At 42.0% G+C, this 26868-nt stretch overlaps 1 protein-coding gene across 10 annotated transcripts in view; it reads left to right on the forward strand.

The window, feature by feature from the left end:
* The window catches only part of MAP4K4 (mitogen-activated protein kinase kinase kinase kinase 4), a 164345-nt gene that overhangs the window by 127927 nt on the left and 9550 nt on the right, over positions 1-26868 (forward strand). The window contains exons 14-27 of one of the 10 annotated variants that reach the window (XM_072932694.1): positions 1777-1863; positions 2526-2759; positions 6040-6201; positions 8228-8458; positions 9382-9488; positions 10417-10568; positions 11273-11370; positions 12248-12423; positions 12815-12935; positions 14095-14286; positions 16661-16778; positions 17048-17218; positions 20812-20955; positions 25937-26071. In XM_072932694.1, coding sequence (XP_072788795.1) covers positions 1777-1863; positions 2526-2759; positions 6040-6201; positions 8228-8458; positions 9382-9488; positions 10417-10568; positions 11273-11370; positions 12248-12423; positions 12815-12935; positions 14095-14286; positions 16661-16778; positions 17048-17218; positions 20812-20955; positions 25937-26071 — 2128 coding nt within the window. The remainder of the gene's footprint in view (positions 1-1776; positions 1864-2525; positions 2760-6039; positions 6202-8227; positions 8459-9381; positions 9489-10416; positions 10569-11272; positions 11371-12247; positions 12424-12814; positions 12936-14094; positions 14287-16660; positions 16779-17047; positions 17219-20811; positions 20956-25936; positions 26072-26868) is intronic. The other 9 variants (XM_072932698.1, XM_072932704.1, XM_072932714.1 and 6 more) reach the window with 9 other exon arrangements.

The following is a 26868-nucleotide window of genomic DNA, read 5'->3' on the forward strand; positions in this document are numbered from 1 at the left end:
GGATCAGTGGTTCTTGCAGGACATGCCCCTGTTCAGAAGGCCTCCCAAGAGAAGGGCAGCTCTGTTGCATGTCAACTTCTGGCACACAGAATTGGTCATTGGCATGAACTTTGACTACTCTGAATTTGAGATGGAATCTTTGAGCTGCAGAGGATTTTCCATCCTAAAACTTGAATATGCAATTTTCCTCTCTTACTCTGTTTAAAATCAGTAACGTATGCCCATTCAGGCAACAAGTATATCTTAAGTTATGCTAGTGTGCCCTTAATACATTGAAAGTACAACTGAGAAACTTGTTAAACTGTGAAATTCATCTGCTATATTTATGCATGAAATCTGCATGTTTTAAAATTCTTTAATAACTTCAATCAGGGTGATAATCAGAGAAATACTTACTGTGCATGTACTGCAAAATACTGATCACAAATAAAGGGCCAAAACTTCTGTCCTAGATGCTGATTGATTGTAAATTTCCCCATTAACTTCAGGAATGCTGGGTTTGACCTGACATACCTTAATTTTTTTCTTACATAAATTCACTGTATTGAGATCATTGATGATTGTGTTACTGGGAAATTTTATTGTGTTTGTGTATGTTTCAAAGATTCTTGAGACAAAAGGAGAGAAGACTAACCAATGGGAATAAATATATGGAAAATCTGTAATTACAGTATAGTAATTTGCTTTTGGGCAGACACCGGGTATTCCCCCAGCTGCTTTTTAGACTGTTGAAATGCTAATTACGCACAGTGCCAGTAATGACAAATGGTTAATTGGTGTGGCCAAGCTGAACCACTCTGAATTTTTATTCTTTTTTCTAGAAGAAAAGATTTGTTCCCTCTTAGAATTTTTGTTAACTCAAACTGTGGCTCAGCCAATGTGCATAACAACAGTATGGTGTATCTCATCAGTCTGTCACAAGACTTTCTATAACTCCCATCACTGTATCACTGATCCATTAATTTCTTTATGCATACACTGTAAATGTGTGCGTGTGCTTGTGTGTGTGCGCATGCACATGATACATACTTCCATTAATTGCATGATAGGATGTTACCAGCTTGGGTTTGGTGCTTCAGAGTTTGAGTTCTTCTAGGGGATAGGTGAAGCGAGGGTAAATGTCTTGACCTGTTGAGGCTGCAGGTGAAGAGGTGGCTAGATGGCAAGAGCAAGTGAGTTTGGTCTAATTTCTGTTTCCTGGTGGATGTTTGTTTGTGTCATAACCATCGCATAATTCAGCAAGGCTGGCAGTGTTTGCTCAGGAGAGGCTTTGGTGAGGGCAGCAGGGGAGACTTGGCAGGGCAGGTCCCAGCTGCACTTGGCAGAGCCCATTTGGGGGAGCTTGCTCCAGCTCTGCCTACACTATGCCTGGCTCTAGCTGTTGCTAACAGTTCATCGCACCAGTGCAACACACTAATGTTTACTACAACTTGCATGTGACTTTGTATTGGCTGTGTTGAGTCAGACTTGCTGTGTTTTAACTTACCAAAATCTTCAAGTGCATTTTGCTGCTTCTTGAAACCACTTCCAGAATACATAAATGAGCACTGGCCTGTGCCGGCAACATTTGCAGGAGTGCAAATTTCAGAACAGAAGGGGCCAAAATCTAATGCTCAGGAGACAGGGCTTCCTAAATTGTTCTGCAGGCACTAATCCATCCTGAAGTGCGTTTCTCATTAAAGCTGAACTGGGGAAGTAGCGTGTGGTGTTCCACCCAGGGGGTTCTGATGCATTCCTTTTGAATAAATTTATTGCTGGGTAATTTCTATGTGACAGGAGTATATCAGGCGACAGCTAGAAGAGGAGCAGCGGCACTTGGAAATTCTACAGCAGCAGCTGCTCCAGGAGCAGGCCATGTTACTGGTAAAGCACTGTATCTGTTTTGTTCAGTAGCTATAGGATCCATTTATCCGGCCAGTCCTAGGCTTCCCTCAGTCGGGCACAGCTGCACTGACAGTATGACAACAAAGGAGCTTGATTAAAAGGCCATTTATGCTAGTGTTGTGGGCTGACAGGCACATATGAGAAGTGCTGTATGGTCACTCTGCTTTCTGGGCAATAAGAGGAGGCTTTATGTTAAAGTGGAACAGTTCTGGTGTGGTGGTCGAGTTTCTGAACAGACCTTGGCATTCAGTGAAGAACTAGAGTGCTTGTGTTGCAGATCAAAAGCACACATGATATGTAAATCCACCCCAGGATACAATGGCCTAGTGTTGGTCTAAATCATTGTTTTATGAACTTAACACTGGATTTAGTATAAACAACTCTTTTTTTCCCTTTAATAAAAATCAGTTTTGTCATAACTCTCCAATCATATCAAGCTTAGCAATACACTCATGACTTTCCCAACATAAGACACAAGTCATATGGGTCTAACTTAGCTCTTGGTTACACATTAACAATGAAATAAACTAACAAGCAAACAAAACAGCAACCAGAAAGGTGCATTTTTAATGGGATTGGTAGGGACATGTCCACCATACAGTCAGTGTCATGTCTTGAATTCCTCACCCATTCTCTCAAAGGAATACAGGTGGCGAGAGATGGAGGAACACCGACAGGCAGAGCGACTCCAGCGCCAGTTGCAGCAGGAGCAAGCCTATCTCCTGTCGCTGCAGCACGATCACAGGCGGCAGCAGCAGCAGCAGCAGCAACAGCAGCAGCAGCAGCAACAGCAGCAGCAGCAAGAAAGAAATAAACAAAGCTATCATACCCCTGAGCCAAAATCCCACTATGAGCCTGCTGAAAGAGCACGTGAGGTAAGTCCTGCTAGTGAACAGGAGTCTGCTAACTGCTTCTCTGCCTGCTGGCATCAGAATGACTGCAATTCTGCTACAGTATAGTTGGAGGCCAAAGCACCACTCATAAGCGGCAGGATATTTTAAACTGTTTAACCAAAAGTTTTCAAGCCCTAGGGCAACTTCTGAGTAGTTCTGCTGCAATCACTGTAGTTCAGACTTTTTGAGGTGTAAAAGTTGGAAAGAAGTCTGGAAGGCTTTAGACTAATGGGACCTGGTTTTGGAAGTATCATGTCAGCAAGTTGTATCTGTGCTTCATCAGATGTGTTTTCTTAGGAAGCGTTGGTGCAGTGCTCTGCATCTCTGGCAAGTACTGGTGATTTGAAATTGAGAGGCAGTTGGAAAGCACAAACCTATGATGGATGTTAACACTCACTACATGTGTACACATTTGGTGTTTTAACTTACACTTTTCAAAATTTCCTTCTCGTGAACACAAACCTGAATTTCATTAGTTTCATTTTTGAAATGTTAAGTATTCTCTGCTGAGATCATGTCCAGCTCTTTTGAAACTCTATAGTGTTGCCTTGGACTCCAGGCACTCACAAGTTGATCTGAAGTGCTGTGCCTTTCAGTGAGTCTTCACTGGTCCATGAGTAACATTGGTAAGCAAGTGAATGCCTCTTTGATGTATATTTGGCTTTCTTTCAGTGATCATATTCTTGTGTTTCCCTTGAGCACCATACTGCCCACAAACCACCAGACTGGGCAATGCTAGTCAAAGCTCTTAATGGCATTCATCAGCTGCATGTGGGAACTAGGTAAATACGTTTTGGAACAAGAACAGAAAATATATTTAGGCCTACTAAACATGTTAAATAGCTCTCTGTTCAGCTTCATCCAGCAGTGCCTCTTAGTCTTTGAAGTCCTATTGTTTGGGCTTGGTGGACACGAACTCATTTTATTCTAGATGCTGTTGTCCAAGTTCTTAATAAACCATGTTTGTGCTATCTCATCCATTCTCCTTGTTGGTTGAAGTATCTGATACGTCTTTCTTACTTGGAAGAAATTCAGACTTGTCTGGTATGGGATGGTGCAGGCATGGAATCAGCCCTCTTGTCCTTGTTGCATGCTCTTGGCCCACCTCAGTGAAAGCATAGTGCCAGTCTAGCACTTCTGTCCAGCCTGAATGCTGGTGGGGATTTGGAGGGATGCAGAACTGTATCTGCTTCATTTTCCTTTCAGAGCTGAAAAAGAGAGAAAAAGATTCAAGTGTTCCATCCTTTAGGAGAACCACTGACTCAGTTGTTTTTTCTGTTGTAGTCTTTCTTTTGTGATTGCTCTAGCCCAAAAGAGTAAAGACAGGAAAATTGATTAGTAGTCAGAACTGCCCAGAGATCATTGTGTAATTGTCTTTTTAAAAAGTGTGATAGAAGTATAGCCACAAGGTCTTGCTACCTGGCAGTGAGAATGCCACCATTTAATCCTAACAGCAGGCATTAACACTGACATCATTCTTTACATTAAACAGTGAATTGGAATGAGTGTTCTGTGCCTCATTCTTTCAGACATACTGCTCTCCAGAAAAAGTGTCCCCTTACAGAGATGCTTACCATTGGGATGGTTAGGTGAAGTGGACTAACCTTCCTGGTTGGCAAAGTTTAATGGTGATTAGTTTTTTTCCTCATTGGGGTAGCAATGAGGATATAAGGAAAAGGAATTCTAAGATTGACTTTGGGAAACAGCAGGGGTCTTAGAACTTAATATGATTTTCAGGACCAGACAGTCAGATGACTGGAATAGGACCTGCTTCTGTCCGTAATGCACTCTATCTCCTTGCCACTTCTTGTCTGGTTTTGAGGACATGTCGCTCGTGCAGTTTATGTGCTTTGTAGAAGAAACTTCCTATCATCTACAGCTAGAGATGTGAAAACCTGTTGCTTCAGACAGAAGGCTTTTGCTTGAGGCTTTTCCTTATTCTATTCATAACAAGGAGTCTGGCCTGTTTTTTAGATTTTAGAGAATGCCTCTATGAAGTTGGACACAGTGATGAAAATGATTGCATGGTGAAGATGCTTGCCTCCATTATTGTTGTACTCTTCCCAAGACATGGTGTGTTTTGTGTAGACCTTAACAGAGAAGCTTGTCTGCTTGTCCCTATAGGCAACCTGGTACTATCCTCAAATTTTGGAATGCAGAGGCAGGTTGGGTTTGTAGAGGAGCCCACCTGAGGCGAGTAGTCTGGAAACTTGCCTGTCGTCTGGAAGCCAGTCTCTCCAGACATCACACCTAGGGAGCATTAGGAAATCATCCCAATACTGGTTTTGTTCTCTGGGCACAAGAGTTAAAGTTAATTAAATCATCCCAAGTTTCCAGTTTGATCTTCAGTGCTTTGATAAAATACTGGGAGTTTAGCATTCCTCAGAGGCAGCTTATCTGGCACATGCTGCCTTGGTTCTAGCAACAGACTTTCTTAGGAAATGAAAGTTTCCTTTCTGCCTGTAGCCTCCCTCCATCTCTTGTCCTTCATACCTCTCACTTTGTTGTCAGTGTTGTGGCCTTGAAAGTGGTGACATTTCTCCATGGGTGCCTTCCTTGATGGTCTTCTGAGGACTGAGCATATTCTGACTTAGTCTACGCCTCAGGAAGCTCTTGAGGTTAACATAAGATCAATTCTACACCTTCCCGAGAACAGGAAACAAACTGATGGGACTGTCCTCTGCAGCTGTTGAGTTTATGCTGAGAGTATTTGATAAGAGAGATGATAACTTCTATACTTTTGTGCCTAAAGCTGAACAGACTCCAGTATTACCTGGTAGAGAAACATACTCCTGTCTCTTCTTCTGTTGCTGAAGAGAGAAACACAGGAAAGCAGATAATCCAAAACCATTGTTTGCATGAGGTGGGCAACTAAAGTAAGGGATAGCAGTGGGAAATACTTTTATATTGTAAGGTTGTTTCTGTTTAGGTCTATCCTTTTTATTATCTGTGAGGAAAGTACTGACGGATAATTAGTCTAGGCAGAAAGAAGGCCCATAATGTTCTTTCATCATATTATCTCACATCTTGCTACCTCCTGCATCTCCTCTCTTCCTAGTATGGATTATTGGCATACTTGGAGCTTTGGTGTAGTTCACTCAGTAAACTTACAGTGCTGGCAAAAGTGGTAGAGAAAAAATCCTGCCAAACCCCAAATGTATTTGCTTTCTTTGTGGTAAAGAAAAGTTGGTACTCCCCTTTGTAATTCTGCTGTAATTGCTTTTACTGACTCAAGGCTTAACCTCCATTTATTTTGGCTTAGGTGGAGGAGAGATTTAGAAAAACTAATCAGGGCTCCCCTGAAGCACAGTCTAAACAGATGGGCAAAGTGTTGGAGCCACCAGTGCCTTCAAGATCGGAGTCCTTTTCCAATGGAAACTCAGAACCTGCTCAGCCTGCCCTGCAGAGGCCAATGGAGCCCCAGGTAAGTGCCCAGGAAAATCTTGGTGAGCCTGGAGGGAGTGCAGATGTCCTAACATGTTTCCTTCAAATTTGCAGATCTTTGCACTTAAAAAGCCTTTTGTAAGGGGTAGTACTATTACACAAAACAGCTGTAGATTTACTCTGTCTATTTTTGCTTATTTTATTGATAAACTGATGGGTTTGTGGGTTTGGTGTGTTTTCTTGGTTTGGGTTTTTTTCATGTTAGAGCTAGACTAGAACTGTTGTATCCCATTATTATCTGTGCAGCAGTGACACAGTGGGTTAAATGCTGGTGGCAGTTGCAGAGCTGTTGTGTTATGTTTTCACAGCACAGCACAGAGCATTTTGCAATTCAGAATTTGCTCTGTGCAAGGTTTTTACTACTAAAAAGGATGCTCAGGAAAAAAGTGCACTTGCTTGGTTTTTAAAATTCTTGCAGAAAAAAGCTAACTAAACAAGTGGGTTTTAACAGTGTGAGCACTGTTTCAAAGAGTTTGCAAAACATGTCTAAGAAAAGCAAGTTTGTTGTCAGTAGGCCTGCAGTTGCTAAATAAAGCTCTGTACCACCCCTGGAAAATCAAGAAGAGGTTGAAACCACTGAGCTGCATGGTAGCCATTTTTCTATTGTTTACTAACCAAGAGCCTCCAGATCTTGATACCTGATTTCGTAGGAGTTATGGCATGAATTGAAAAAGTAACCTTTGTCTAAAAGTTAGACTGAGCCCATTAATTCTGAGCAGTTTAGGTATGCTAAATTAAACTGTAGAGTTCTGCATTTAGTTCCTCTGTTTCCATGCAGAATTTTCATAAAGTCTGTTGATGACAGTGCAAGCTAAAACCATCCCTGATTGTGACTAGGTATTGCCACTCTTTTGGACAACAGGAGAATTTGAACAGACGGAAGAGTGGGAGAAATCAGGACAGAACTTCATCCCTTGCTCATTATTTCCTGGCTTTTATTCAAACCTCTATGACTATTTCAAAATATTGGACTTTATCTTCATACTCTGTGCCAGTTACTTTTAAAGTCTGTGTCTTTCACTCAAATTAAGGATAATCAGGCTCTTCAACAGCTTTGTGTATTAAAATTGAGGAAATAATAATAACATAAAAACAAATACAGCCAGCCTACTGAAACTGGGATTGAAAGCAAAGTTTTACTTAATCATTAGGTGTGAAAACAGCATGTTCCTCAATTATGACTTTTCCTCCTCCTTAGTTACAGAAATTAACTCTGAAACACAGGGTTATACACCAAGAGGAAGTAGGCTGAAGGGAATATGAATCTCACTGGAAATCCTAATGGAGTTTTAACTCCTTAGTCACTGTTATGCCTTCTTAGTATGTGTAATTGAATATGTGTGCATGTGTGTGTGTGTACTTTCTGTATAAATATGTATATATGTACACTATACAGTACATATATGGTGTAAGTATAATATGCATTGTACATATGTATACTATATACAATATATATTATGTTTTTTTATATATATTGCAATAATTGTAAAGGAATAAAGGCTTTGTGTTATGGTCTTTCTCCAAAAGTTTCAAGCTGTATCCAGTCCCTGAATTTGTTAGGAAACATAAATGTCTGTTGGTATACCAAATTTACAGCATTCTTTAATTTTGTACATTGCCCCAATTGGATGTCCACTTCAAATTTCCCAGCTCGCCATGAGACCTGACCAAAGCCCACTGAAGACCAGGGAACAGGAGGTGACTTCTGTCTTGAGTGGCCTTTGAACTCAGGCTCATGGTGCAGATACTGGATCTCCTTTCCCTGTGGGCACCAGTGTACATGTGTGTGGAGAGCGCGTCACACAAAAAACGCATATGTGCTGTATTTTCAGTCTGTTACGTTCTTTGGGCGCTTGCCTTGCTTTGAAGTGCATCAATTCCACCCCACGCTTACCTAATGCCATAACCAATTGTCTCTGCCTGCCCCACCTGCCTTTATTCTGTGTTAATTGGAAAGCCGGTTATACTGAGCGCATTGAATGTTTTATGTTTTGTTTTCTTGTAAGGTACAGTGGTCCCATCTGGCATCTCTCAAGAACAATGTTTCCCCTGTCTCGCGATCCCATTCCTTCAGTGACCCTTCTCCCAAATTTGCTCATCACCATCTTCGTTCCCAGGACCCATATCCACCTTCACGCAGTGAAGTGCTTAATCAGAGTTCTGACTCTAAGTCGGAGGTACCCGACCCCACCCAAAAGGCTTGGGCTAGATCAGACAGTGACGAGGTGCCTCCAAGGGTAAGGAGTAGAAAGACAGATGTGTGCTATTATTTTATTATTAATTTCAGTTTTCTTAAGGATGTGATACCCTGGGCACTAGGAACACCGTGCCCTTGTGCCAGCACTGGTAACAGTATTTTGGAAGGCAGATCATAATGTAGGTATTCAGCCAATGGGTTAATAATAATCAACCTGAAGTGCAATATTGAAGCTTCATATAAAATTGGCAATTATTTATAGAATGCAGCTATTTCAGAGAAACAATTTATTATGCAAAGTTAACAAATAATTACCATATTCAGGAAAGAATTCAAAATATCCCTGAGGTTATTGCTCAGTGTTAATATTCCTCTTCATTGGTTTGCAACCCAAACTATGACTCATACACTTATTTAAAATTGAGATGGATCTGAACAAAAAGGAAACATTCAATATATTTCCTTCTCCTCTCCCCCTTCCATCCCCTCCTCCCATCCACTGGGATTTGCTTCTTCTGAGTATATTCTTGCTACCCCCCCCACCAGTCTTTGCCTTCTGCTGATCCATTCCTAGGCATTTGTTTGGTTCCCTTGAGCTTATTCTCCTAATTCTCATGCTGTTTCAGCAAATTGCTTTGTGCCTCCCCTGCTTCAGTCAAAATGCCATATTCTTTTCAAATGTCTCAGCAGTTGGGAGGGTAGCAGGGCATGTACGTGTTTGTGTGATAACCATTAAAATGCTATTTAATGTTAAGACTAAACATCGAGTTCTGTTCAAATTCTGAACAGCATCACAGCTAAGGATTTTGGCTTTGTGGGTGTTTGTTTATTGCTTTTGGTCACTGATGCTAGATTGTACTATGTTGTTAAGGTCTTAAGAATATATTCTGTGGCAGGAGAAGTTTTATCTTCCTGTCCTCGCCGTCCTCTTCATGTGTTTAACACGACGTTTTTTCTCCCAAGGTACCTGTGAGAACAACGTCCCGATCGCCAGTCCTGTCCCGCCGTGATTCCCCGCTGCAGGGCAGTGGGCAGCAAAATAACCAAGCAGGTCAAAGAAATTCCACGAGGTTTGTAAGCCTACATGTCCTTGCTTTTCTTGAATTGGAAGGAAAAGGCATATGGGAAGACAGACATTTGCAGACAGCTTTTGGCAATGCCTGTAGGATATGAAAGGAAGATGGTGTTGGATCCCTTTTCAGTAATGATTAATTTCTCTTGATGTGGCACATGTGTCAACAAATGCTGACAAAATTTCTTCTTTCCTCTTCTCATCTGAGTTGCCTGCCCTGTAATTTTTGCAATAATTTCAAATATCCTTCAAATTTTGGAACAAATGTGGCCATTTATGAATGTCTTGTCTTTTGGTGCAACAGGTCAGCTTGGGTGTACTGTGGGGATTACTGGCAGCAGAAGGGCTTGTAACATCTAAAGTGAAGAGACCTCAGAAACTTTCTGGCCTCTTAGCCAGAACCAGATTTTAAGAGGGGGGAAAAAGCATCCATGGGCTCTGACACAGAGCACTCAAGGTCAGGAAGGGAGCAGAGAGAACTGACTCCTAAATTCAACAGGGCAAAATGGGCAGGCCACCGTGGAATTAGCTCACTGGGTAGGGTGAGGGTATTCTGGTATTCTTTTTGGCTTGTCTTTAGTGCCCAGGATAATTCTGACCCAATTTTAAACCTGCTGCATGCAGGCTGAGAGAATTGTCCACTTGAGGTTATATACATAAGAATGGCAGGTAGATAATTCCAAATAAAAGGAGTAGCTTATACCCACCTAAACCTTTTTTTGACCATCATAAATAAGGTAATAGTTATTTGAAAGGGAGCCACTGCCTGGGTTGTGAAGCATTACTTATGCCCTGATCTCAGCATTAAAGTGTTCTTTCAGTTGAGTTATTAGCAAAACACTGAGAGATAATGATGTTTCAGTTTAGAGCTGAGAATCTGGGACTGAAGTGTGTGTGACAAAGATTTCTTTCCTCCCTTGATACAGCAATATAGAGCCTCGTTTGCTGTGGGAAAGGGTGGAGAAGCTTGTACCAAGGCCAGGCAGTGGCAGTTCTTCTGGCTCAAGCAACTCTGGCTCACAACCTGGCTCCCACCCTGGCTCTCAGAGCGGGTCTGGAGAGCGGTTCAGGATGAGATGTAAGTCCTTCTCCTACCCTTTGTAACACTGTGTTTCTAATTTTATTAAGCTGTGAAGCACTCAGTAATTAAAGATGATAAGAATCACAGGGAACAGCCTTTCAGCATGCAGTATCATAGATGGGTTGGCTTCCTGTAACATCTTGGCCATATGTCCTTGCTTGGGAAAGGCAGCAGGCACAGAAATCGTTGTCAAACTGTTTGTTTCATTGTTCTTGAATTCACATCCAGGCACTGCTGCACTTTCCTTTGTGCAAACAGCCCAGTCTCCATGTCCTCACAGCTCCCTCCCTTCCTCATGTGTGCAAGGGCACATTTTGATAGTTGTTGCCTGTCTCCTTGGTGGGTTGTTGACAGGGTGCAGACTGCCATGGATAGGTCTCAGCTGGGCTGCATTGGATGATGATGGAGGTTTTCCAGCTTGTGACCACACTTGGGTCTTTGATTTACAGTTGTTGCGACTGTTTACTTTGGCTTCAGATGTAGATCAGTTGCACCTATACAAATCACAGCTTATGGTGGTTTTTATATAGTCCTTCAGGGACAATGTAGTAGTGAACAAGTGAAACTTACACTGTCGTCAGACACCCCTAGCAGTCATCTCACATCTCTTCCTCACTCCAGGGTGAAGTAAGAAAACATATTTTAGCTCCCTGCTTAATCTGCTTTGTTCTGTGTTCTTTTTGGGGTCTCGGCACGTGCAGCATCATCCAAATCAGAGGGTTCGCCATCACAGCGCCATGAAAGTGCACCTAAAAAGCCTGAAGAGAAAAAGGAAGTCTTCAGACCTATCAAGCCTGCTGTGAGTTGCATCCACCTCCCCTGTCCTCCTTCTCTTTCAGGTAGATTCACAAAAAGTACACTGAGAGCTTCATTCAGAGCCATCAGGGGTGAACACCAGCTGGAGTTGAGTTTGTAACTGTGGATCTAGCAGCATGTTCTGGGCTGTGGAATTGCCTGTGCACATCAATACTGCAAACATTAGATTTTGCACTGCTTCTGGGATTGATTTCTGCTCTTCAGTTTTCTTCCTTCCTAATCCATGCCTTTCTCTCTTTCAATCTTGTGTTTCCTTCCTCGGGCTGGACCAATGATCGTGCTTTTGTCCTGAATGTGCCAATGCTGGGCTGAATGGTGCAGGGAGAAGTGGTAAGACCTTACATTTTTCATACTTTCTGAGAAAGATTTCTGACATTTTCTACATCTGGCTGCTACTACAATTTATTACGGCTCTGTGTCCTGTTGTATCTTGGGGAACTCAGTGGGCTTTCACAGTATTTTTATCTTTCCTTGAAACTTTCTTCAGTAGCCATATCTCTTACGATACTGCAGTTAGTCGTAAATCAAAATTGTTTCTGAGTATGCATAGGGATTTGAGTATGGATTGTTTCTGAGTATGGAACCGATATGGATGTGGATAGAAGCCCTGATAGGGTTTTTCTATGATATGACAAGACCCCTTTAGGTTGACTGCTCTGGTGCTTGAGTTTATGAGAAAGTGAGTTTTAGTAACTGTTAAGACTGAATAAGTAAAAGGAAACAGTACTGCTGGGGCAATGGAAACACGGAAGTGAACAAATGAACAAATTTGGGCACTAATCCTGTGGGTTTTTCTTGCAAAGTCTTCTCTCTTACTTGCAACATCAGTTTTAACATTTTTTTCTTCCCTCTCCCAACAGGATTTAACTGCATTGGCGAAGGAGCTGCGAGCAGTAGAGGATGTGCGACCTCCACATAAAGTAACAGATTACTCATCCTCAAGTGAGGAGTCAGGGACAACAGACGAGGAAGATGATGATATGGAACAAGAAGGAGCAGATGAATCTACTTCTGGACCAGATGATGTCCGAGCAGTGTTAGTCCCTCTAACAGTGTTTTGCATCTGTTTTGCCTTATAGGGGATTGAAGGAAAAGGATGTTAGCATCCTGGCTTGTATGTTAGTTCTTTCAGCTTACTACAATCAATGAGCAAGACATAGCAGCCTCATATCTTCATATATTCAAACGCTGAGGATAGTCTTCTCAATGTCCTTTCCCTCTGCTCCCTTGATTTGTTACAAAACAAGAAACTGTTTAACAATATTGTGACTTTTTTCTTGACAGAGAGGCTTTTCTAGGCAGCTTATGTAAATGTTCCACTCTGGCTATAATACAAGTTAATTCTGAGTATGCCATGATGCAGGGCAGTGACAGCCAGGGCACTAGTGCTGTTATCTCACTCCAGTTATTTCTTGTCTGACAAACAGGTCAACATTGAACTTGAGCAATGGTGAAACAGAGTCAGTAAAAACCATGATTGTCCATGATGATGTGGAGAGTGAACCTGCCTTGACTCCTTCTAAGGAGGGCACCTTAATTGTTCGACAGGTATTGCTTTTCCTTCCCTGTGCAGTGCTGCACCTTTCTGTGCTCATTAACCCACTCGCTCATTCACCCATGCTGTTTCTACATTATATTTGTTGTTCGTATTATCAAGACGCAGCTGTAGAGAATTTCAGATGAGCAAGATGTTAGATGCATGCAAAGAGGAGAGTAGCCCTTCACCCCTTGCTTCTGTTTTGCATGCTTTCTGGTGACACTCATGGCAGCACCATGCAGAATATCTCAAAGTCTGTGGGAGAGAAGAGTAGAAAAGCTGCAGGTGTGTGGAGCAAGTACCTGGAGCAAAATCTTAGTTTAGTTTTACCACATAACCAAATATGTGTCTCAGGAGTGAGGCTGAGAGGGAGCTGGGGTGGGGAGCACTCAAGGTTTTTAAGATTGTTTTGAACCTGTAGTTTAGGGCATACAGACCACCCAGATAACATACACACACATGTACGTGCAAATTCATGCAACAGTTGGTGTGGGGGAGAAGCAAAATAGGTGGTGAAGCAGAGAATGTGGACAGAGTAGAGTGCTGTGTTGTTGCCTTTGATTCTGAAAATACTGTGTTCTTGTGCCTCTGAAATATAATGGTTCCCCGTTTTTAATTGGTCTTGTGTGTTAATGAGCGTGCTAGTTTATAGGAGTTTCCTCAGTAATCGCATTTCTGAGTTTCACAACTGAATGCCAATTTCTTAATTGAGTCTTCTTGTTTGAAAATTAAGATTTCATGGTTATTGTTTTAAATAGTTAGCTGAAGGGATTCTCCAGAAGGTCCAGACTGCTATCTGTATAGGGTCTAAGTTAGTTTTAAACAAAACAATAGGGAAAAAAATCCTCACTCCACCCCCAAAAATGTGCTTGTCTCTGTTGTGGTGTTGGACTTAGCAGCTCAGTTGTTGTTCTCTTAATTGCTGGAACTGGCTGTGCAAGTCAACCACATGAACCAAGCTTTTTCCTGCTGGTGGGAATTTCATGAATTCTAGTAGCTTTGCCCACTTTCCTTTTCCATGCAGGCATCAAAGCACGGATTATCAGCTTATAAAAATAAAAAAAAAAAAGTGAAAAGGTAGGAAGTGAGGGAGAGAAGGAGAGAGGATGTTAGGGATATAGACTTTTAAGCAGCACTTGAGCAAGACAAGTGTGCCTGTTTTTTCTACAGAGTACAGTTGACAAAAAGCGTGCCAGCCATCATGAGAGCAATGGCTTTGCCGGTCGCATTCACCTCTTGCCAGATCTCTTACAGCAAAGCCATTCCTCCTCCACTTCCTCCACCTCCTCCTCCCCATCCTCCAGCCAGCCGACACCCACCATGTCCCCACAGACACCCCAGGACAAGCTAACTACTAATGAGGTATGTCTTACACCACAGCTGGCTGCTTTCATAGGGTTATAGCAGCATTGCCTAGTAGCTAGTTTGCAAAGGACCTCCAGCCAATCTCCCCTGCTTTTTTTTTCTGTCACCTTTGTTCCCACCTCCCAAATAACACATTTCAGTTCTGTGTAAGAAGCCCTTAACTCTAGAGCAGTCCCATGCCAAACTTGCCAGTTTACTATTTTTGCTTCCTTTTAGTGAGTCATTAATTGCATGGCGTTCATTTTAAACTAAACTTGACTACTGCATTTTCAAGCCAACACTCTTTTTAATTCTGTTTTATTCCGGGAGCAGGCTAATTGCAAGCAATGTGCCTCTTCAGAATTAGCAGTTAATTTTGGCTTTGTCAGTAAAGGCTGGACTAGTGTCTCCATACATATGAGGAGCTGCCTGTGGAAACTCACCCTTTGGGAGAGGAAGTGGCTCTAGAGGGATTTTGCTCACTAAAACTGGGTGAACATGTGGGCTGCGTGAACAAATCAGGTGTTGCCTGGGAGGGTTGTAAAAGCCTGAGGGATTGTTATTTTGGAATAATGAGTGGGGGGAAATATTTGGGGTTTTTTCCAAGTGTGTATGTACTCTGAGAAGCAGCTGTGTAAAGATGACTGTTCTCCACCAGCACTGATTGTGTCCAGGTGGAGAAGGCTTTACCATGGGGGAAGCTCCCTCTTGCTGCCCTGGGCTGATCCCAGGAGGTGCCTTCCTTTATGAGTGCAGGTGGGAAAGCCTGGTCCTTCACACCTGTTAACCCCTTGCAGCAGAGGAGGTGCACAGGTGTGAATGAACAAAGGGCTGTTTGCCCCTTATTGAGCCCAGCAGTGAGCGAGGAGCCTTGTCTGGTGTCTCCACGCCTGTCTGGGTGGCCAGCTAAAGAGAGCCTCTGAAGCAGGGGGTGGTACAGGGCAAGTGAAACTTGGTGAAAAGAACCTGCTGCTTCTCAGGGTAGAGTCCTGCCATGGAGGTGTGCAAGTGTTGTGATGAGGCGAGGTTGCAGTGATCTGGGTAGGTTTATGGCAATGCACATTTACCACATAATCAAAAATGCTTCTTAACCACATAGCAGGTGGGTGGGAGGGAGAATTTCCTCCTGGAAATTAATTAAGCTTTATACATAATTTTCAGCTATGCTTCATTGCTCTTTGATCTTTCTAAAAGCGCACTCTTGTAGGTTATAGAGATCAGCCGATCGATCCAGAGATACGCTTGCTCATTACTTTGATCTAAGCAATATGTAAGCAGAGTTCAGTTAACTCAGCTTGGGAAGTGGGGGCTGTGGCAGTGCCTGGTGACAAAGAAGCCTTTTGGTGTTGGGCTGTTCAGGGCAGGGATAAACTCCAAAGACCCATTGCTGGTTTCTTTTTTCTATAGAGCTTAGGAAGATTAGAGGTTGAAAATTAGTTGATGCTAAAGAAGTGTCTTGTAACTGTGTTTGCGTAAAACTAATCAAAAACCCAGTACTGTTTGGTATGACTTATCACATGCACACTCTTTATATTTATACACTTTTTTTTTCCACTTGTCCCATTCTGCTTCAGTATGATATGTTGTCACTGTAATACTAAACTGGCAAGGGTTTTTAAGTTGTTCCATTTCCACTTTTAACAGTTCATTGTTTCACTTGTCTTTTTACTTTCTTTGTTTTTTCATCTTTAGACCTCATAACTCAATAAGCACCAGTGATTTTATCCACTACATATTCATAGTGTCATGTCACTGTTTGCTACACCTTCCACACTAATGAGCCCCTTCGTTCAATACAGGTTTAATATGTTGCTTTGTCAAATAAAGGTGGAAGAATCTGCTGCAGCTTTCTGGCAAGAGGCTCAGGTTAAACAAAATAGGGAGAACGAACAGTAGCAAACATTGAAACGTAGTCCATCATAGAAGGGAATGCTTGATCCCAGATGGTTCTGATTTTGTTGCACAAGCCAAGAGATCAAACTTCAGAATTTAATTAACTACCTCAATTCAGGAGATGCTTTATAAATTCAAAAGTTGTAGGTAGTGGACAGCTTGCAGATAAAATAGTATACACACATTAAAGCAGATTTTCAAAAGGAGAGAAATTCCCTTGCTTTATGCCTGATTGTAGTGGTCTGTACTAAAAAACTTCGCTAGCAGCTGAGGTTCAGGGATGACAATTCACCTAATTTCATTTTGCTGTAAAATGTGCGGTGTGCATATGTATCTAGCTCAGGTGTGGTGCCTGCAGTGCGTTGTGTATCTATAAAGGAAGTATAAAAGCTTGGGGAGGCTCTGTAGCATAATTCCATAGTGACTTTAAAATGTTGGTGTTTGTTATCCATGCTTTTTATTGTCATTAATATTAATAAAGTTGAAATTTACATTGCAGACTCAGTCCGCTAGTAACACACTCCAGAAACACAAATCTTCCTCCTCCTTTACACCTTTTATAGACCCCAGATTACTACAGATTTCTCCATCTAGTGGGACAACTGTGACTTCTGTGGGTAAGTAAAGTAGCTGAAGATGACAATTGAAAAAGGGTTCAGTGACTTCAGTGGCTCTTTAAAGTACTTAAGAATGTTACCATCATGCTTTTTATTTGTTTTGCAATGGATTGCATAATTTATTTTCTTTTGCCATTTACATTTCTTACAAAAATTAGGACTCTCTCAGTGTTCTCAGTTACTGATTTGGTTTGTATGATGTAAAAAATATCCTTCAATCTAGCACTTGAAGGATATTGCATGCACTTTACTTTTTTTTTTTCTTTCAGTAGGATTTTCTAGTGAAGCAATGAGATCAGAGGCAATAAGGCAAGACCCTACACGGAAAGGATCAGTTGTCAATGTGAATCCCACAAATACGCGGCCACAGAGTGACACACCAGAGATTCGCAAATACAAGAAGAGATTCAATTCCGAGATACTGTGTGCAGCCTTATGGGGTAATGCAAACGTGTTCTTCCCTTGCCATTCCTGAAATGTAGATGTACCACTAGGAGCTTTCAGCTTTTGATAATGTATCTCCAGAACTGTAGCTGTTTCTCTGCATTTATTAAGTGCTTGTTTACGTCTTTTCTTGTTGCAAGACCTGATTATTATTGTGTTTTTAACAGTATGTTGCTTCTGCTTTGTTGTAATTTCCCACTGGTACATATATGCTTCCGATGGCACAGTTTAGACTGAGAATCACAGAATCATTAAGGTTGGAAAAGACCTGGGATCATCAAGGCCAGCCTTTGACTTAACACCACTGGATCATCAGACCATGTCACATAGTACCATCCAGTCATTTCTTGAACTCTTGCAGAGATGATGGCTTTTATCACCTTTGTGGGCAGCCTGTTCCAATGCTTAACCATACTTTCAGTGAAAAAGTTCTTCCTGGTATCCAACCTGAGCTTGCCCTGGCGTAGCTTGAGGCTGTGTCCTCTTTTCCTGTCATAGGTTGTCTGGGAGAGGTTTCATGCTGTTCATCAGAATGTCCTTTCTCTAAACCCTGATCAGGTTTAGAGATGTACTAACATCTCTTGCAGCTTTTGGGAGCTTGTAGTAGTCCTTGCAGTGTACACCTGGTGCACACAGAGTATTCCTTGGAAAAATTATCATCTTCTTGAGGTTCTTGCTAATGTATTGTTGCAGGGCTTGATTAAGGTGTGTTGTGTAAGATGACTTGTCGCCTCAGTCATCAGTTTATGTAGGAAGTAAGATGGAAAAGAAAAGGATAGAGGAACATTTCCCATTCTGAAACTTAGCTTTGTGAAGAGTGATTACTGCAGAGAGAAGCTAGGCATGAGATGTCAGCTGACCAAGTCTGTCTGGTCTTCTTGTCACAAGGGATAATTTGTGTTGGTGTCAGACAGGATCCCACACTTCATCAGGCTTTGAGCAGTGCCTGTTGCCTGCTACAGTGTAGAATCTCTGCTGCAATCCCTAGTAAAGGCTTCTCTGTGTTGGTTGTTTCCTGGCCAGAATCTGCGAATTAATTTTTTCTTTATCTAAATATTAATAGTTGCTGCTTTTGTATGTTATATACATACTTATGTAGTATCCCTAAACTTGGCAGATTATAAATGCACATGCAGGTAATTAAAAAAATTTAGGAAGAAGAGAATTGGCCATTGCCCTAAGGTATACGATTAAAGGTAACACAGTCCCCTCTATTTTTTACTTTTTTATAGCTCTTTCCAAGGCTTTAGTTCTCTTTTGGAGTTATGTCCAGCATTTCCTGTTTCTCAGAACAGCAGTTTTGTCCCAATCTTCTTTCCTGCAAAGCTGTGTCAATGAAATAGCTCTCCCAACACCTTGTCCTCCTATCTGCTGTTTTCTTTATTTCCAGAATTTACTGGTAAGAATTTTTGCCTCAGAACTATTTCTGCTTGAATTCCTGTAACATTCTCTGATAAAGTTAAGACTTGTGCACATGTAAACTTTCAAGCTGTGAGAGGCCAAAGGCAGAGAGAAATCATATGGTGTCAGTAAAGATGACTCATAATTTCTCTGATCTGCCTTGTTTTGCCAGTAGCAATTCGTGTTAATGGTTTTATATATCTTTGATCTATATATCTGTCTGTTAGGGTGGTTTAAAGAACAGGTGTAAAATCCTAGAGGTGTTTTACAGCTGTAACACAGCTCTTCATTGAACATTTAGGGCCAAACCGACAGTGATACAAGTTGGTACACATGCTTACTTCTTGATTATGTTTCACTTCCTTCTCTCTTAAGAAAATTAAACCATTTCATGGTGATGCTGTCTATTAAAAAAAAAGGTAACTTTATTTGCTTTGCTTTGCCTTTACCAGTGGTAATGCCAGTAGTATCTGGCAAGCTGCTAATTGCATTAGGTCTCTGATACTGTTTCTTCTAGCTCTGAGTGGTGAAAATCAATGTTAATTACATGAATGCAGTTACACAGAGTCTTACACCCAGCCTCCACAGCCAGCCTGTAGTTTTTCAGGGAGCATTTCCATTTGTTTCAAAAAAACAGAACTGCTTAATTGTAGGGTGGCAGTAGAAGAGCTCTGCTGTCTGTGAGTGAAGAGGGTGTCTACACTGTAAAATACAAGCCCTGCTTGCTACCAGCGTAGCACCTCATTAGTTTCATCTAAAGTGCACGTAGCTGAGGGAAGGGGTTCGGCACAGGTGTCCATGAGAGCTCAAAGCAGGAACAACTGCACCAGAAAGGCAGCGGCAGGAGAGGTGAGGGTGGAGGCAGGAGCAATTGAGTCCCCTTGCCCCCCCCCTCCCCATAATAACTGCTTCCCCCTAACACCCTCTCCCCTTTCAGAGACACCTTGTGCCCCCTGGGTCAGGCTTAATGTGCCCTCCTTTTTGCAAGCCTCTCCCATGCCTGGTATCCAGCAGGGTGTTTTGGTGAGCAATAATGCCCTTTTTCAGTGCTGTGAGAAGACACATCACTGCTGTAGGTGCAGACTGCACTGAGACACACACACACACACACACACACACACCTGAGCCCTGGGCCCACCTGCTCTGTCAGAAAAGGTTCATTATGGGCTCAGCCCAGATGGCCCATTGGCACCCGTATAGCTGTATATGGGGGTTAATTTTCTAGGGATTAAGACCATTAAGCAGTGTAACTATGATAATCTTGTGAGAGTTTTTCTTACTTCATTATTTTACTGTGACAAAGCATGGCAAATTTTATATTGGCATTGCAACATGGAAGTCTAATAAAATGAGTCATACATTTGGTTTGATTTCCATTTCCTGTGCTGTACTTGAACTGTCTCTGCAAAATTTGTGAGCTTCTGGACTTAAACACTATTGCAAATAAATAGTTATGAAATTTAAGAGTGATAATATATTAATAGATATTTAAAACTTAGTCCCATATATATCTATTATGTAAAAAATGTAATTGATTCTAAATAATAAGGTTTTATGGACTCTTGGAGTGTTCCAGTGGACCTTTGGAACTTTGTGTAAAGAAACTGGCCTACTGACTTTTCTCATCTATATTTGCGTGATCTTTAGGAGAAGCCTGTGGAAACACAAGATTACTGTATTTCCTCTAGTTTTAACATTCAGACAGAAAAGATTATTGTGAAGCTGGGAACAAACCCGGTACCTAGCCTTTTGTGGAAGGGCTGCAACACAACCTGTTTCTCCCAGTGGGAACTGTTTTTATTGCCATCTTCTTGTCAAGAGCATCATACTACCACCTCCCTAACAACAGCTAACACATCTTTGGAATACATAGGCTTGCATACCACTTTGTGCTTCATCCCTCCTTCCAACATTAGCATGCCTTTTTTTAGGGTAACTAGTGCTCTGGAAAGCTTTCTGTGGTCTGCCAGACTCTTATTCTCTTTAATGCTGTTTGGTGTCAATAGACACTGTGGGCAGGTAGTATAGAGAGCCTCTGCATCAGGAGATCTTTAGGCTACAGGCAATGGAGACCCAGTCAGCAGTGGTCAGACCTGCTTGAAACAAGACAGTTGCTCTATCAATCATCAGTTCCTCAGAATATGTGAGGAAAAGTACTAACTTGGATCTTTGGTTTTGTTTTTTCTAGGAGTGAACTTGTTGGTGGGCACTGAAAGTGGTCTGATGTTACTAGACAGAAGTGGGCAGGGGAAGGTTTATCCACTCATCAATCGAAGACGATTCCAGCAAATGGATGTACTTGAAGGGCTGAATGTCTTGGTGACAATTTCTGGTAAAGTTAACTGTTGAACATTATATTTTTCCTCCGTGTGGCATGGTGTGGCAGAAGGATTTTCTTGGCAGCCTATGTATTGAGGGGGAAGTCCTGACTGAAGTCAGTGGGTTTTCCATCATTTCATCTCAGAGTCTACAGTTTATTTCTGCAAATGAAAAGTTTTCCACACAACACCCATGCCTACTTGCTCCCTGTCCTTCCTTCTGTAGGGTGACCTTTAAAAATGCTGCATGAGTTTGTGAGAAATGTCTGACTGTGTTTCCTTGTTCAGTATTTGAGGGCTGGAAGTTAATGTTTTGTGAAGTTTGGGAAAATAGCTTTAAGGATGTTTTTCTTGTGTGTTAAAATCTGTAGAATGGGGAAAGCTCTTGCAGAATAGGGAAGTAAGAGTGAGGTACAGTAAAAGTGTGAGAGAGAGGAGTACAGTGTGTACATGGTGTAGATGTAACCAGAGTGAGAAGGCAGATTGGTGCATGGTCTCTCACTGTGTGCTACTTGGGAATGGCAAAACAATGGAAGATGTAGGGTGGTGGTGATGCTTGTGTTTGTTTTGTGTCTGCTGATGAAAAGTGTGTTTTATGAAGCTTGAGGTTCCAGACTCTTTGGCTCCAGAAAGTTATGGCATAAGTTCAACTGATGTTGGACAATTTGATGTGGTGCATTGTTAGTCTTTCTTCACAGGTGGTGTTCAGCCATTTACCTTTTGTTTTGGTTTGTTGGGGAAATCAGCCTTTGCTATGCTGTGTGTGTATGATGTTACACGAGGTTTCTCACAGGATTCATTGTTGTTGTTCACCTAAATTTTATCTAGGCTCTAGAACCTCTCTTAAGTCTGCTGGAGGAGCTCTCTGGCTCTCCCAACACTTGTTCAAAAGGACACAAATTAGACAATTTAGTGGCATTTAGTGCATTACCAGTGTTGTGTTACCACAGATCCAAAGAACTATGCCCATGCAACTGTCATCAACACGGGATTTGTTTCTGTCTGGAACAACTGAATTTTATTGGCTCTCCACTTGCTACATGCTCAGATACAGCAATGCTGTGAAATCTATAAAAAGAAAAGATGAATCAAACAGCGTTTAAAAATACACAGCCTGCTGTGCGTCCTTTTGATGTCTAATGCTGTATGTTAAAATATAAGCTGTTTGAAAGGCACTATTTGATGGAGTTTATTATATAGCAAACCTTGTAAACAAAAATATTGTATAATCCAACTTGTGTAAAATCTGTTGATTTGAAACATATCCTACACAAATCACAGGTGTCTGTGATTCAGTCTTGTGTATAATTGTTTTAAGTTTATTTGTTTTTGCGTCAGTCACAATTGGAGTACCCTGACACATCCGTTTGCTTTGTTTCCTTCAAAACTATTGCTTCCTCTGTGGAGACACGCTACATTAACCCTTAAGAAATCAGCTGATCTTTGGCTGTTTTATGCCTTTGTGTCTGTGCCATCTCCTGTGTTTTATGGGAGGTTACTGGAGTATGAGGCAGAAGAGGCATTCTTGCTCAGTGAAAGGCAGGGCTGGGGGAGCGTATTCAGTGAAACCATAATGCTGTTATGCCCAAGCTTCCCCTTATATCCTGCTTTTGTTTTCTGTGCTGCACATCTCAGTTTTTTGCCCTCATGCTGGACTTCCCTAAGTATTTTTTCATTTGTGATGTGTTGCTTCACCTCTCCAGGCAAAATTGGAATGCTGGAGTGAGGATATGTTCCTGTAAAAATGGTGTCTTTTGGCAGATTAGTGACAGACCTGTTTCTGAGCTTTGTCCCAGTACTGCTACAGCTTCACTGGAAGCATTGTTCAGCTCACTGTGGTGCACTCAGCCATAGGTTCCCCTGAGTTTTTTGGGAAGTGATGTGCTGATGGTGGTGGGGTTTGAAAGGTGTCACTGCGTTGTGCCAAGTTGCAGTGCGTTAGGATTTTGAGAGGATTGTCACCTAAACTTGCTTTTAATAGACACACTCTTCAGTCTGAAAACATGAAATCAGTTCTTGGCCCTATTTATATTTGAAATATAGAACTTTCTGGCAACAAAGCTTTTGATACTGAGCCTGCTAAAAATGGCTCAAGAAAGCCTCGTGGGTAAAGCAAGAGTAGTTGATTGGTGCTTCAGTTCATGCCGTTGAGAGGCAAAAGACATAGTTTCATCTGCTCAGGTGATACAATGCAGAGTCATAAAAATGCTGGAGGAGAAAGCGGCAACGTGCATGCAGAGCATGCTCCAGTTGTGGCTCCCTGAGGGTTTTGCCAGCCCAGCTGGCTGATGGTGGCACCAGGAAAGTAAGCAGAGATGACAGAGTGGAAGAACTGGTTGGAATCTGCCTGCTTAATAATTAAAATCCACAGTGACAATAAAAACAAAAAACTCAATATAGGAAAAAGGACTTTGCATTTGAAACTATGTACAATTCACTGTCTGATTAGCTCATGTGATGCCTGGAGTAGAGTTTCCTCTCTTATTTCAGGATCATAAGGAATAGATCCCTGCAAAAAATAAAAAACTCCAGAATTGTGAGAGCTGTTTAAACGGACTTTACAAGAGCATTATAAGGAGAAGGATCTAATCTCCCCCACTCCAAATATGAACATTAAGAGCAGCATAACTTGTTGAAATAAATGCATAGCAATGTTTATATAACTAACCAGTTCTGCTCTTTTCATGTCAGGCTGCAGAAAGGCAGAGGAATTTCCTGTCTTGTGACTTTTCCTTGTGGTCTAGACACCAGAACACAATGGGAACACACTTGAGATATTTCTCAGTTGTTTTGAAAAATATTTCTGGTTGGAGAGAAGCACCATGGTGCATATCATGTGAATCAAAAGGAAAAAAGTAGCCACATGCTGGGAAATTCCCATGTGTACTGATTGTTCTGAGTCTTAAAGTTTGACTAAGCTACTGGGGAACCTACAACCATGGAAATAGCTGAGGCAGAATCTGTCTCCTTGTGGGCAGGAACTCAGCATGGTTTTGAAAGCATTTGGTACATTGTAGAGACCCTGAGCCCTCTGAGTTCTTTCTTGCCCAGAACTGCAGTGGCTTGATCTGGGCAAGTGATCTGAACTGTTTCCTATTTTTCAGTGTTTTTAAAAGAGCCCTTGTGGCTATCATTTGCAGTGTTTTCATGGAAAGACCTTTTCTTGGTTACATGTGGAACTTAAAGAAATAGTGTTTCCTGCTCTAGTCCTCCAGATCTTGAGAAAGCTACAGGAGTGGTAGAGCTTTACCCCTTTATGAAATATGGCTTACTAAATACTAAGTCAGAAAGTAAATCAGGGTACTAATTTACTGCTAAATCTATAGTCCCATTTGTAATGGAGATAAACAAAAGATAGTGCAGTGTTACTTCACATTTCATTGCATGGCATCAGAACAGAAGGGCTTTTAAAATTGAGTAGAAGATCCAGCATTTGCAATTGCCTCTCCAATTCCATTTTGAGCTTACTGAACAGATTTTTTACTTTGAAACTGCCTCCTCTTTTCCTCTTGTCCTTTCCCATCCAAGAAATCTTTAAAAGGTCTTTTAGACTGTGTGTCTTTTTAATGCAGTGGCTTGTGGTGCTGGAGTCCATGGAGAAGCCTGTTTGCAAGCTGTGCTTCCCCACATTGCTGCCCCAGCCCCCTGCAGATGCTTTTCCTGACAAGCCTAGCTCTGTTAGGGGATCCCTTACTATCAGGGTAGGGGGTCTGTGCCAGCTCCAGCCCCCCAGTGTAGAGCTGGTCTCAGTGCTCAAGCCTCTTGTCCTGCTGCAGCCAGTATCCCCCGAGCTGTGAACTAATCTGTCAGTAGGTATGTTGTGAAAATTTAAATGACAAATTAAAGACGCTGAGCTGAACTCTGTAGCTATCTCGATCTGGCTGGCAGGCTGCCAGGTGTGTCATCTTGATAGGTGGTGGCTTTTGACAGCACAGACCAGTAGGGTGTCACTTGGCCAGCCCAGCAGTGACTGCAGTACAGGTCACCTCTCTCCCTCTCACCTCCAGTGGCTGAGAAACTCTCGGAAGACACATGGCTCCTTATTGTGGCTGGTGCAGCAGGAGCATGGAGCTACTCTGCTGACAAGTAGGGTCCCTGAGGTCATCTCCTGTTTCCTTTCCTTTCAAAGAGACCTTATGGAGCCTTGTTAAATGGCTACTAGTCAAAGCAGGGATGATCTCTGATCTCCCTCAGATGCAGCTTAATCTGTGGAACTGTAATGGTTCCAAGCAGCTGGAGAAAGGAGGATGCAAGGTTTGAGTATATGCATTTAGGGCCATCTTCTCACTAGCTCAACAAATGCTTTCTGGCCCATTAATTGATAAAGAATCAGTGGTAAATGTTATCATGAACCTTGCTTTGCATTCTAAGAGGCATTCTAAGAGGTGTGTTTTGATGAAGTTGTCAGTTGATGATAGGGCAGCCTGGGCAGGTAGCTTCTTTCACCTGTGGAGAAGAAACACCTCTCACAGTTTCTGTGAGCAGCCTGGTAAGTATTACACCCCTGCAGCTGAAGGGAAGGGTTGCTGACAAAGCAGTCATCAGTTTTTAGCAAGCAGATGAAGTTTCAGGTCTCACATTCCATCCTGCTGCTCTCCTACAGTTTTGTGTCTAAAAGAGCCATTCTGACTCAGTTACGGATTTATATTTTTAATCTCAGTGTATGACTCTCTGGTGCTCTTGTTGTGGGAGTTCCCTGTTCTAGTGGAAGTTGTCTTGGTCCTAAGAACCAGATAGCTGGAGAGTTGTTTCCTTGAGTTTGTCATTTATGTTTGTGTGGTCCTACCATGTGTATCTGTCATTGATTAATGGGAAAGCGCATATCTGGGTGGAGTCTGGAGTGAAGCTATTGTGGATGAAAAACTGAGGGAGATTTCTGTGGTTGCAGCATTTTCTCCTTAATTTTTGTTTTGCAGAGCTTTCTGTTTGCCTGGGTAGGGCTTTTTGCAAGTATCTTCCTATGGAGATAAACTTTTTTTTTCATTTTGTGGTCAGGTAAGAAGAACAAGTTGCGAGTTTACTATCTGTCATGGTTAAGAAATAAAATCCTTCACAATGATCCTGAGGTAGAAAAGAAACAGGGCTGGACAACGGTGGGTGACTTGGAAGGCTGTGTGCACTATAAAGTTGGTGAGTAGCAAATGCAGTAATCAAGTAAGTTGGGATAAAGGATGGCTGAGAAAGGGAACTGCAGTGCATGTAGCTATTGGGTTCATGGTTTGGTTGGTTCTATTTCTAGTTGTCTTATCTGTTTCTCAGGGTGAACTTGCTGGGAAAGCACCAAAATGGCAAGTTACGGGGTTAAATCGAAGATGAGAGGGGTTTTGTGGTGGGATGATGGGCTGGAAACTGGAAATCGTGCAAATCCCATCTATCTCCTTCCTGTAATGGATGCAGCTTCCAGAAGGGTGCTGATATGGGCAGTGAGGGCTGGTAACATTTCACCCCCTCTTTAGGTAATAGAGGAATTCTCATCCTCAACAACTGTTTCCTTTACTAAGTTTCCCATATTTTTTACCATGATGAATTTACATGCTGGAATAGATTGAAAAAGTCTCTCTTTAATGTAAATTTTAGAGACTGGAAGGAAAAAAAAAAGTAGGAGGAGAAAGAAAGCTCAGGTAGCAGATGAGCTCTGGGGAAGGATCTGGGAACAGAAGCATGTCTGTAACTTCAGGATGATTCACTGATTCCTCTTAACTCATGAAATTTCCTAATGCCATCTTAGATCTGCTGCAGTACAGTTACAGAATCAAATGTGTTTTCACCAGGCAGGTGCCCTTTGAGTGGTTTTAAGTAATTTAAATGGATTAGGGTATAGAAACTTCCACCAAAGCTGGTGAAAGACATGTAGCATTCACAGCCAGCCAAGTATATTCAGTGAGCCTGCTGTCCTGCAGGTGGGAATATGAACCAAGTGCTCTTTC

The sequence above is a fragment of the Taeniopygia guttata genome, chromosome 1 (assembly GCF_048771995.1).
Source record: "Taeniopygia guttata chromosome 1, bTaeGut7.mat, whole genome shotgun sequence".
NCBI lineage: Eukaryota > Metazoa > Chordata > Aves > Passeriformes > Estrildidae > Taeniopygia > Taeniopygia guttata.